We start from the raw sequence: 13,217 nt of genomic DNA, 5'->3' as shown, positions 1-13,217 counted from the left end.
TTAAATATTTAGCATCTCATAGTGCAGCAGGGGAGTCATAGATTTATGTAGTTCAGTGTACAGAGTATAAAAGCCTTGTTAGTATATTTTATCTCATGCATCTTTACAGCCATGTAGGTGCAATCCTGGCTCCTGTAAAAAGCTCCAGTAATGGGCCTAACCACAAAAGGAGCTATGGGAAGGTCTGAAACTGCTTTCTCTTCCGCTAAGTCAGAATATAAAAAGTGCTGTTCTGTAACCTGCCACACATTGGCTGTAGTAGACTGCAGGAGACACATGCAAGATAGGGTAAGAGCAGTCAAGCCACATAGTTGCACATCCACCAGCAATGACACCAAAGCATTATTCTACATGATAAACCTTTCCAAAGTATAACTTAACATATGCAGATGCTTACACTCATGTGTAGAGAAATACCACTAGTCTCGCTGCCTTTTCAGCAGTGTATGCCTATTGAGGGAGAGCAGGATGGGATTTTGGTGTAAGGAAGTTGATTAAAACCAAAAATTCCAAACACCACCAGTCAGTCGCTTAACTAGCTTCATCAGTAACAGCAAAATTATCCACTAACCTTCAGGAGAAGGATGAGAGTTTAACATGCTAAGAAAGTAGAGTATTATCACCTTATGCTGCAAGCAAATATTTTCGAAGTATTTACTGCATTAAACTAGGTCTTTAATAAGTTACAGAATTTCAGAACTTCTGAATACACTGGTAAAGGTAGTGCACATTTGTTGAAAAATGTAATTTTAATTAAATAGTCAGGACAAGAAAATAGAGGGCCATCACACCAGAGAAAAATTAAACATTTTCCACGTGCCACTATTATCTTCCCAGTGTTATAGTAAAAGATAACATTCAGTTTCTGGGCTGCAACATCACCCTCACTGCCAGATGTTGGTCATGTTCATGGTGTGTGAGAGAGGGAGAAGAGGGGAGAGAAAGAGATGAGGAATAAGGAGGACTCTGTTTAAACAAACATGGATACTCAGCAGAAACAACAAGTTAAAAAGAATCTCACAATTTACATTTAAACTGAATTCTATTTAATAGATTCACTTGTTTCAGATGCAGAAATGCTCCTTAAAACTAAATAATTAAACGTGGCCCTCTTGCAAGATTTGTGGTTCCTGTAACCAGATACTTTTCCATTTACATTGCAAAGATCACCCTCAAAGGCCCAATTCTACAAAGCACTGAGTATTTTGAACTCCCACAGATTTCAGAAACAGCAGGGAAGAGTCAGAATCTTGTGGAATAAAGCCTTAATTACCTCCCTCTTAAATTTTTACTTTATTTATATATACACCTGCCTCTAATTTCCAATCCAATTCATCGGATGGACTGTGTTTTACACATTAAAGTTTATGCCCTAATAAATAGGATCTGAAGAACATGATCTGAAGAAGTGGGTCTGCCCCACAAAAGCTCATCACCTAATAAAATTGTTAGTCTTTAAAGTGCTACATATTTTTTCCTTTTGTTTCACCAAGGTCAGACTAACACAGCTACCTTTCTATTAATAATAAATCTGTTAGTCTCTAAGGTGCCACAGGACTCCTCGTTGTTCTCCCTCTTTAGAGAAACTTTAGTGCTGAAGTAGATTCAGTTGCCCTGGCTGAGTTTTGAAGACCTATTTCATATCTAATATGTTGACATAACCTCTTTACATCTTACTTTTGTAACTATAGATTTTAAGCATAAAACAAATTACTGTAATCTGAATATTGATAGCTGAAAAGAAGCCATCTTACCTTAGAGCATCAAAGCTGTCATATGATCCAACTGTGTAGTGCCTAAATAATTTTTTTGTTCTATCCGTTCGAGTTTCTGCATAAAGATGGAAAATACAAAAGAAGGATTTAATACTTCTATATTTACAGAAGGAAAAATAATCTATTGCTCTTCTCTCTTGCAATTTGAAAACAAGTATTTTTTCTCGGTCTTATATAAAAATAAACCATCAGTGCCTCAGAAAGTATTAATATTGTCTCAAGTGTTTCAGGTGAGGAAAATGTTAATTTTCGAATAGATAAAAATATAGATATTCTACACTCACTTTCTTGCTTTCACTGTCTGTCACACACACACACACACACACACACCCACCACAAGATTAGCAGTAAGTTTTCTTCGAATACATCACTTACAAATAAAAATTCTCCTTACTCAAAGATTTGATGTTCCAAGTTACTTGATGAAGCAGTTATCATCATCTGGTAACTCCTGACAACCAATCTTAATTTGATTTTTTTCCTAGATTGGACTAAAAATACCAACCCCTTTTTAGTAGCAGTTGTAACAAGAAGAATGAAAAATACATTTTTGGACTTTGAGGTCCCAATCAAAATCATCTGAATAATTCATTATGCTAAAAAAAAAATTATGCTAAAAAACACGAGATACATGTGTTCTCATCCATCGTTGCCAAACAAATCACACAAGAAAACCTTGGTGTGAAATTTGTACCCCCTTTGTATCCATAAAAGGAACAATATTGTTGGAATGCAAAAGGGATAAAGCATAGCAATATGCCAAAAAGCCATTTGACAAATCAGCCATGTTACAGCTTGGGAGACCCCTTTGTGGAAAACATAAAACCTACAGAAGGGTGGCAGCAGCAAACTCATCTGCAGGATGACAAACTCTTTTCAAATAAATCCCCCATTCACTTTTCCAGAGCCTATCACCACATCAACATTAAATCAATATTAATAAGAGTTTAAGTGAAGGTTTAAATTTAGCATCACACGTAGATAATAATGTGCAGTTATTCTCTGAAGACGTACAGCAAAACCTATCAATAAAAAGGAGTTTAAAAATATACCAGGAACAAACAGAATCCCAACACCAATACTGGTCCATAACTAGATGGAAATGGTGGAATAATTATCAGTTATAATGCAAAAAAAAAAGGGAGAGATGCATTAAATAATTTATTTCTGTTCTGCAGTTGGGAAAAAATGATAGGATAGCATTATCTCAGAAGAATACTAAATAGCAGCTACAGGAGGACCTCTCTGGTCCATCACCCTTGGGATCTGAGAGGCCCTGAACTACGGCGTTTACTGGACCAGGGGAGGTCAAGGCTCCCTTCTTGGCTGTCAGCCTGGTTCCCCCGCTGGCTCCTCCATCCCCAGCTCTGCCCAGGCTGTACTTGTCAGGGGAAGGGCCTGTGCTCCCCACCATGCTGGGGAAGCCAGGCCCCATTGTCTCCAGCCCAGCCAGGGACACGCTCCCCACTGAGCTGTACCGGTCCTGGCAGGGGCTGAACTCCTGGGCACTGCTTCCTCCAGCTTGGGTGGGGCTGTGCTCCCTGCTGTGTTGACTTGGCCAGGGCTACACTTCCAGGCATTGGCCCCACTGCCTGCAGCCTCAGCGGAGGGCTTTCCTTTCCACCACATCGGCCCGTTGCTACTGCGCTCCCCAGCTGCAGCCCAGCCCTTTGATCCAGCAATATCTGTGGTCCTGCCAGACCATGGATGTTGCCGGACAAGAGAGTCCCAGATTTTAGAGGTGCAACCAGTACTAATGTCAGTCACTAAAAATCAACAAGTCTGTATATCTTGCACTCAAGGTTTCTTAAAGAGCTAGCTTAGAAGCTTGCTAGTCCATTAAGGTTGATGTTCAATATGTCTTAGAGCTCTGCAGAAGTTCTAGGAAAACTGAGGGGGAAAGCCGATATTTTAAAAGAATAAATGGGATGACCAGTTAATTATTGGCAGGCTGACAGGCCTTTGAGCCAAGGCAAGATTACTGAGTGGCTCACAAAAGATTCCAAAATGAAAGGAGAGTAATTAATGTCAATTAACATAGGTTTATGGAAAATAGTTCCTGTCAACTTAACTTGATTTTTATGAGATTACACATTTGTTAGATAAAATTAACCTTGTTGATGTGATATAGTTAGACTTCTGTAAAGCATTTGACTTGGAACCACACAACATTTTGATTAAAACGCTTACATATAAAATCAACATGACACCCATGAAATGGATTAAAAATTGGCTAACTTATAGCTCTTAAAATACAATTGTACATGGAAAATCATCAAGTGGATGTGTTTCTAGTGGGGCCCCCCAGGGATTGATTCTTGGCCACATACTATTTTAGGTTTTCTTCCTGTTCACAGATAAAAACATAAAATGTCTGACAAAGTTTGCAGATGATGCAAAAATTGAGGGAGTGCCACAAATCAAGAGGACAGGTCACTGATGCAGAGCAATCCGAACGATTTGGGAAGCCAGCTCAAGCAATCAATATACATTTAGCTGTATTAAAATGCAAATATATACACCTAGGAACTAAGAATAGAGGCCCTGTTTACAGGTTGGCAGACTGCATCCTGAGAAACAGCGACTCTGAAAAAGATTTGGGGATCACGGTGGATAATTAGCTGAACATGACCTCCTAATGGGATGTTGTGGCCAAAAGGGCCAACACAATCCTTAGATGTGTAAACAGGGGAATCTTGAGTAGGAGTAGAGAGGTCATTTTACCTCTAATGTTTCAGATTGTAGTGACTGCTGCTGGAATACTGTGTCCAAATGAGAGCCATGAGACTGACAGAAGGATTAGAAAACATGCCTTACAGTGACAGACTCAAAGAGCTCAATCTATTTGGGTTAACAAAGAGATGATTAAGGGGTGATTTAGTTATAGGCTATAAATTCCTACATAGGGAACAAATATTTAGTAACAGGTTCTTCACTCTAACAGAGGAAGGTACAGCACAATCCAATAGCCGGAAACTGAAGCTAGACAAATTCAGACTGGAAATAAGGTGTACATTTTTGAGAGAGGTTAACTGTAAATTGTCCCAATAGTTAAGTATCATGACAGATTCTACATCACTGATCATTTAAAATCAAGTTTTTTTTTTTAATATCAGATACGTTCTAGGAATTATTTTGTGCAAGTTCTCTGGCTGGTGTTATACAGGAGATCTAACTTGATCACAATGATCCACTCTCTGACCATGGAATCTATGAATCTATCACCATTTTTGGGTCTGAAGTCACATGTGGTCCAAAAGGAAGTCTCAGATTTAAGTGCTAAGCCAGGGATCCTGCAAAAGTATCAACAAGCCACACCTGCAAAAGAGCTACAGAGATTCCCTGATGCCTCCACCGGTTAGTTTCTTTCTAACTGAACACAAACAACAAAATATTTTAAAACTACCAGAATATGGTGTTAGGCAACTCAACTTTGTAGACAGGATATTGGTAAGAGGTCATCTGTTTCCATATTTATTTTCAGAAAACAAAAATATCCTTATACATTTAATTTTTAATCTTCCAAAATATTCACAACTCTTGGAGACTACAAAAGTTAAGGCAGTCTCTAAAATGATCTAGAGAATGATGCAACCTCTTCTCCTACCTCATGCAGAACAATGGTAACTGTTTTTTATGGGTTCTATTCAACAGAGCTGGGTCATTTACTCCTGAATACAAAGGCCAGTGTGAGAGTCTGTAGGCAAATCAGCATAATCTACCAAAAATCATGTCATAGAATGACTGTCATTTGGAACAGGATGGCATTTTGAGATATCAAAGAGCAACTTTAAAGTATCCAGCATGGTTATCTCCAGAATATACTGGAATAGGTGTCAATTACAAATAAGCCAAATCTCTCGGGCATGAAATATTTTTGCATGAATTCCAGTCAATACAGTTTGGTGATAGGGGAAGAGGACTAAGGAGGGAAGAGATGACACAGGATTCCCTAAAATTGTCCACCACATTACAGTGACTTGATAATCTCTCCCCCAAAAATCAATAAAGAGTTTTTGTATATCTTGAGCCCACCAAGTCCTCAGCTCACTAATGTTGCGTCATATAACCCACAGTCCTAGAAGTTAACCACTAGATGGTGTCCCCTTTTCAAGGAAGATTGTCCTTGATATTTGTGATCATTTAATGTACTAGATTTGAGAACAAAAAGACTGTTTATTTAGGCTCTGCTTCAGCACCATGTTTTAGAGAGTTTGTGCCTCAGAGTCTATTTATTCAAGAACTCCTCCTAAACGGTAAGAGCTAGGACAACCAAATTTGGTATGCAGCTTCCTCTTATCATAACTTAAAGCAAGGTCAGGGTTCGGTTGTGCCAGGAAAATGTGAAGTGCCTGGAATGGGACTGTCTTCTATAATATAGGAAGGGAGGGTATTGATTGAAAGAACAGCTATACTACAAAGTGACCATTTGGGGCAGCGAGCATGGGGGGCAACTGTACTACAGAGTATAGTTCACACTAGTAAGAGAGTGGCAAGCTGGAGCTGGTGCTTTGCATGTTGCTGGCCAACAGTGCTGGTTGGGAGGGAGCCCTTCTGCCTACCAGTCCTGTGGCTGTACCACATCTCCACACTGGACCATTCTTGGGGCTGAGCAATGCAGCCTCTCCCCACCCCCAGGAGATGTTAGGGCCAGAAACACCAGCCCACTCCAGCTCCCCCAGAGTGTGTCACTTTCGCCACCACAGGTGGCCTCCATAAGTCCCCACACATTCCAACCCCTGCCACGAGCTCCTAGTCTCCTGCCCTGATTCCTATCATCCTTGTCCAAAGCCCTACCAATACCAGCCACCTACCCTGAGCCCTCCACATTAAACCCTGTGCCCCAGACCCTCTACCTTCACGCCTGCACTCCCACCCCTGCCCTGACCCCCTGCCTTGATTTTGATACCCCCAACCTCTGACCTGAGCTCTCCCACACCTTCCAGCGACTGCCCTGAGTCCTGCATTCCAAACCTCTGCTCTGAGCCCCTCACTCAATCCCCTGTACTGACTCTTGCACCACCACCCTGATACCCTAAACTCTCCCCTGATTCCTGCACTGCACTCCTGACCTGAGGACACCCCTACTTCCCAGCCCTCTACCCCAAATGTTGCTCCCCCATCCTGAATCTCCCCTACACACCTGCCAGCCCCCTATCCCAATGCCTGCATCCTCACCAGGACCCTGGCAATATCGAGTAAATCCTTTGATTATTTTTAACAGCCAAGGGCTAAACTTTGACAAAACCCTGTTAGCACAAATTCCTGGGAGCACTTGAGCTTTAATTTAAAAAATGCTTTTCAAATTCAAACCCTCCTAAAAGTTAAATAATCAAAACATATACAACTGCCTCTGCACTTTGAATCATAGCACACACTTAAAAATAGGGGGGCAGGAAAGAATGAAATAGGTTCTGTATCCAGGCGGACCATTTCACTAGATACATATAAAGAGATAAGAAAAGCTTTCCTAACAACAGATGAACACATTGTCCCCTTCCTATGAACTGGTGATGGAGAAAAACTTCATGTCTGTACAGTTCTCAACTTATTGTTTTGTTGGGACCTGGTGTTTGTCTCTCACCACGTCAACAAGAGTTGGTGGTTGAGCCGATACAACTCTTACCAGGGCTCTATATATTATCCTCCTTCCAATGGTCCTTTTTTTACTTGCCTCTGAAATGGAAATCATCCAGCTAGAACCCACAGTGCAAAGAAGGCCTCCCAGAAGATTGAGAACAAGCTACTAAATTCTCTTTCTGGTAGGATTCACCACTAGTTCTGGTGTAAGGGGAAGATGGAAGCAGTACGCTTCAGGCTCAGCCATGGTTCAGAAAAAGTAGCTGTAAGATCTGGGGATAAAAATAGGGAAGGTAATCTTTGATGAAGATGCATCTCCCTTTCACAGAGGAAAAGCTGTGAGTGTAACCTACAAAATAAATTGGCCAGAGCTATAAGTCTAGATTTGATCTACAGAATATTCAAATGTATTGGTAGTAAGCCACAAGAGTGTACCATCTGAACAAGAGAAAATACTAGTATATGGGATGTCATGTACATTTGCTCCCACATATATACATTAGCTTATGTAGTTGATGGCCTGCAGTGACCTTGAAGACTCTCCCTCCCCTCCCCTCCAGTACAACTGAGATGTGACTCACATATAGCATGGCCTGGATACCACTGAGCAGATCTCTTTTGGAAATTGTACTCATCACAGAAAACCTGAATTATATCAAAAGACAGTGACATTTCATGTGAAATCTCTCCTTAGCTCCCATTCAAAATGTGTCACAGGCCTCTTTCAGAAGCCAGTTTTAGAAAGAATGAAAACCAGAAAACAGGATAAAACCGACAATTTCAGCTCTCTCAATACTGTTAGTTGAGTCTGTTAAGGAGTAAAATGCTGCTGCTGCAGGAAACTATTTTCCACAGAGTGATATCTTGGTTCGATCACCAGATCCAAAGCGGATGGAGTGGGGGGAGAAAGGCAAAATGGAGCACAACATAACATTATTCAGCTACTCTAGTATGTGCAAAGTCCGTAGTCTACGGTTTTCATTTTTGTGCTTTCCAATAGCATATTCACAGGAATCCTCGATTCCTTGGGAAACCATTTAGACATACTGGTTTCCCATCCCAGACACCAGGAACATGTTATGAACAAAGTGAATTAAATTTCTTGGGTGGTCAGTTGTGGAAACCATCCCTTACATGTATCCCTCTTCAGAATCCTGTCTCCCCTATTAGCCAGCATCAACAAAATAACAATCCACAAAAAGAAAAAGGGTCAGGAAGCAATCACCACAATAAATTGAAGGCCACAAAAACAGCTTCCTCTCTCTCCTACATCAAGCCCACCCCTCCTCCCAAAAAAACCTATAAGTAATTGCACAACATGCACATTAGTAATGTCCATTTCACAACAAACAATTGTTCTGTATTCAGGCCACAATTTGAAGCAGAAATAGGTTTAGTGGCACTGATCAATTACCCCCTGCTGTCAATGGATGGAAGGCAAACATTCATTCTCATCCTCCTGTACCTCCCTGAATGATTAAACACATAATCAGACACTGCTGTCTGGAGTCTAGTGGAACATGCTAAAATGTTTCAAATCATTCCTGGATGGATGTGTCAAAGGGAAGGGAAAAGATGAGGTAGGAGACTAGACTCTTAATTGTAGAATGCTTAAGAATATTTCTCTCCAATCCTACTTAACTATATACAGGCATTAGGAGAACTGCTTAGATGACATGGACACAAAAAAGTGAGCAATATGCAGATGATACACAGAGCTATGTATCCTTCACCACTACCATAACCAAGACAGTCCTGTGCTCAGATGAGATCAGCTCATGGCCAGAACCCAGCTCATCAACAGCTGGTGAAAGCAGAATCTCAGCAATACTGAAACTATGTTGGTGGGCAAAGAAAAATACAGAGGATGTTGATAGCTCCAGGATGATGATGGGGTGGACATCTCCACTCTTCATGCAAGTTAGAAATGTGCAAGGCAAGAGTAAAAGCTCATCTGCTCAAGATGCAGAGATTTCTTTGGGGGCCAGTGCCAGTCTGTGGAACTAACTTCTACATGAACAAAGAACCATCTAAATCCTCTTCACTTTCTAGTCTCAGGGGCACTTAAACAAATGTTCTCTCACTCACAAATACTTGGCAGCATACACATATAAAATATAGAATCCCACCAACACACAACCGTGTATACATTCTTCACCTTCTGTAGAATATACAGAAAAAAAGACCCCAAAACATATGAGATGTTATTCATGTTTCTTAATGCACTTCCTCCAGTATGGCGATAAGGGCAGTACAGAATAAAACAACATCAATTTATCCAGTCTATTGTCCATTGAATTGCACCAGGAATGTATTAGTCATAATATGGTATGGATGTGGTACAAATGTAGATTAATTCAGCTCACATTTAGTAAAGGGGAAATTTTATCCCTGTGAAGGCAGATATCTGTGGTATGCTGCAGCATAAAATCAAACAACAGCGTGATGTCACTACATCGTTCCAGGAAATAAAAAGGCATTCATTACGAGGATGTGGGAATCAGAATTTTGCTCCACTTGCTTCCCAGTGAGAGGCTGTCCACCTGGGGATACATGGATGTGGTTTCTACATGGAGCTCCCACTATGCTAGCCTGATCATTGGGCCAGAAGATTCTCTCCATAGCTGCCTCCCTACCCACCTCCACATGCTGAAGATGCAGTCTTTACTCCCAGCATCTAGGGAGCAAAGAATGATCTGAGCCCCTAACTAGGATGTCCCTATGACACAACAGAGAGCAGACAATGCCAGCCAAACTGGATTACAGTATTATATACTTAAGAGATTATTATTTAAACTACAAAACCATTTAAAATATAGAAATGAATAGTGAAAAAACATGCAGCAATTCCCTTTCTTTTCTTCCCCTTTCTGTTAGCATTGCATTTCAACGCTGTATTGGTTACCTAGGAAACTGCTGTGGGTTCATCTTTGACTGGATATGTTGTCAGTCTGCTTGCCAGAGTTGTGGGTAGGGTTTAGAGTGGCAGACATGGGCATGTGATGCACAAAGAAAGTAAATAGCAGGCAATTTCACTTCTTTCCTGTGATATTAAAGATGATCCAAAGCAATCAATGTTTTATCCCAATTAGTGAGTGTGAGTAATTTGTAGAGAGTCAGGTTTTTTTACTAACCTCTTTAATTTAAGTGTAAATGTCACCATATTAAGGAGATTTTTTAGGACATGGTTGTATGCTAACAAGTTAATTTATAAAAAGTCTTAGAGGGATAGCCATGTTAGTCTGTAACTTTAAAAACAAGTAGTCCTGTGGCACTTTAGAGACTAACAAACATATATAGAAATATATACATTGTGTGTGTGTGTGTGTGTGTGTGTGTGTGTGTGTGTGTGTGTGTGTGTGTGTGTGTGTGTGTGTGAGATTCTATGTATTTTTGTTAATCTCTAAGGTGCCACAGGACTACTTGTTTTTAATTTATAGTAGGGGAAAATGGCTCTCCATGATGTAGAGAAGTGTTTCCCAAAAAACATAGCTTCTTAGGTAATAGCCATTCCAAATCACCATTCATGAATTATAATACTGTACTTCTTTGCTGTTTAGCTGGCCTTAATAAATTCAATAGCCTACTGCTACCCCACTATGTACATTTTCTCCCCTTGTATTGGCATCTGGGATACTTTGTAAGTTTATCATATTCTCACAGGCATTCCATGCTGTGGGCCGGATTCTGGCCAGGTGCTGCACATAGGATTGTCAGAAAGCAAGTAACTGGCAGAGAGAGGGAGTGAAGGTATCCACCATACACTATCCTTGTTCCCAATGTCAGAATAAAACCTCTTTGTGGAGAACCCATTTACTGTTTCAGAAGGAAGGGCAGGAAGTAGAGGGTGGTTCTTCAAAATCAGGCTTTATGGACTGCATTGTTGTTTCTAGTGCAGCAATGAACCTTGAACAACATGCAATGTACAGGAACAATCTAGCAGGGAGGACAGGATTCTGTGCAGCAGGTACCAGCCATAATAGGATTTAACAGCATGTCCACCTGCTCATTTGGGGAGTCTTGCCTACTTACACCAGAATTTATCCTATGGGTATATCATTCCTCATGGCACACTACAGTATTTTTTTCCAATTTTCCACAATATACAATATCCATATATAAGGTATACGTGCATATATAAGGTAATATGCACCTATGGTTTTTTTTTCCTGTGACAAGTAAAAAAACTGATGTTCCTCAGTCTTAAAAAGTTTAAGAAACACTGTTCTAAACTGACAAGTCCTAAAAGTGCTTTTTCCTATATAGCTTATTTTGCTTGGGGAACCAACATAAATACTGGTTAAAGCATTTTTATGTTAATATAAGCTGTGGTTACACTTTGTCTACACTTAAAAGTGTAAATTGCTGCTGCAGGAGTTCTGGGGGAGAGTTCTCCTAACGTACTAAGTAAAACGCCTCCATGAGGGAGTAGCTAATTACACTGGGAGTGCAGCTCCCTGCATGATAGTTTGGTTTACACTGGCACTTTACAGTACTGTAACTCTGGGGTGGTGTTTTCACATCCCTGAACCAGAAAGTTACAGTGCAGTAAGTGGCAGTGTAGACTTAGCCAAAGAGAGTTATGCCAATAGAACTATACCAGCAAAACTTAAGTTGTAGACTAAGCCTTAGGCTATGTCTACACAACAAAGTTTTTCCGGGATATCAGAGGTATCCCGGAAAAACTCTGCCATGTCCAGGGATCAGTTTCCGAAAAAGCAGGCACACTCTTTTGCAAGCCCTGTATTCCTCATGTTATGAGGAATGAGGGCTCTTCTGAAATAGGAAGTTTTTCCCCACATTTGGCCCCACGTAGACAGGCCAAATGTCAGAAAAGCCTCTTCCAAAAAAACAAAATCAGAAAAAGGTATGCAAATTGTGGTTTGCAATTTGCGTACCTTTTTCCAAAAATAACCTGCAGTGTAGACATAGCCTTAGAGGCCTGAATTTGCCCACATGCCTCAAGGTCTGATCATGACTTTTCCTCAATATCTTCAAAGCAACTAATCACTTAAGCACTATAGGTAGAGGCCCTTCCAATATGTGGTCTTCAGAAGCAAGTCTAGAACTTCCCTTTAGCCTACACAGTGATAGGTGCAGTTAAAATAAAATCAAAGAAGTTATACAGGCAGCTTTCCTACCAAGTAGAGACCGCCTAACTTAATGTGTTGCTTTATGTTATCCCCACATTATGTTATTTAGGAGCGAAAATATGCAGTTAGGCACAATAAGGGGTATGTCTAAACTACATTCCTCTTTCGAAAGAGGGATGTAAATTGCACATCGAAATTGGAAATGGAGCTGGTATTTGAATTTGCCGTGCTTCATTTGCATAATCGCATCTTGGCGTTGTCAAAAATGCTATTTTGAAAGTGAAACTGTAGTCTAGATGTGGTTCTTTCAAAAACAGAAGCCTTTTTCGAAAGATCCTGTACACCTCAAAAAATGAGGTTTACAGGATCTTTTGAAAAAGGCTTTTCTTTTTGAAAGAACTGCATCTAGACTGCAGTTTCACTTTCAAAATAGCGTTTAACACAGAACACCGAGACGCGATTATGCAAATGAAGCACAGGAAATTCAAATCCCACCTTCATTTGCAATTTCAATATGTCTAATTTACATCCTTCTTTCGAAAAAGGGATGTAGTCTAGACATAGCCCTTAAAGGTGATGGCTAATATCAGAAGAAACAAATGATAATTATAGAGTACTTTCCTATACAAATTTGAAGAATCAGCATTGACACGTCTTTTGGGGGAGCAAGATTCACTATGAAAAATAGTGAGGATAGTAAGGAACTCTTGCCCAAGAAGAAAAATGCATCTTGGATACTGGTTTATCTGTATTCTAGAGATTCGGGGAG

The 13,217-nt window shown here is 40.3% G+C and overlaps 1 protein-coding gene across 12 annotated transcripts in view; it reads right to left on the bottom strand.

Moving 5' to 3' along the window:
- Positions 1-13,217, bottom strand: part of SHANK2 (SH3 and multiple ankyrin repeat domains 2) — a 690,873-nt gene that overhangs the window by 244,544 nt on the left and 433,112 nt on the right. For all 12 annotated transcript variants that reach the window (XM_075927697.1, XM_075927699.1, XM_075927698.1 and 9 more), the window contains one exon: positions 1,755-1,830. In XM_075927697.1, coding sequence (XP_075783812.1) covers positions 1,755-1,830 — 76 coding nt within the window. The remainder of the gene's footprint in view (positions 1-1,754; positions 1,831-13,217) is intronic.

This window comes from Pelodiscus sinensis, chromosome 4 (genome assembly GCF_049634645.1).
Source record: "Pelodiscus sinensis isolate JC-2024 chromosome 4, ASM4963464v1, whole genome shotgun sequence".
Lineage (NCBI taxonomy): Eukaryota > Metazoa > Chordata > Testudines > Trionychidae > Pelodiscus > Pelodiscus sinensis.
This window is presented reverse-complemented; position numbering and strand designations above follow the sequence as displayed.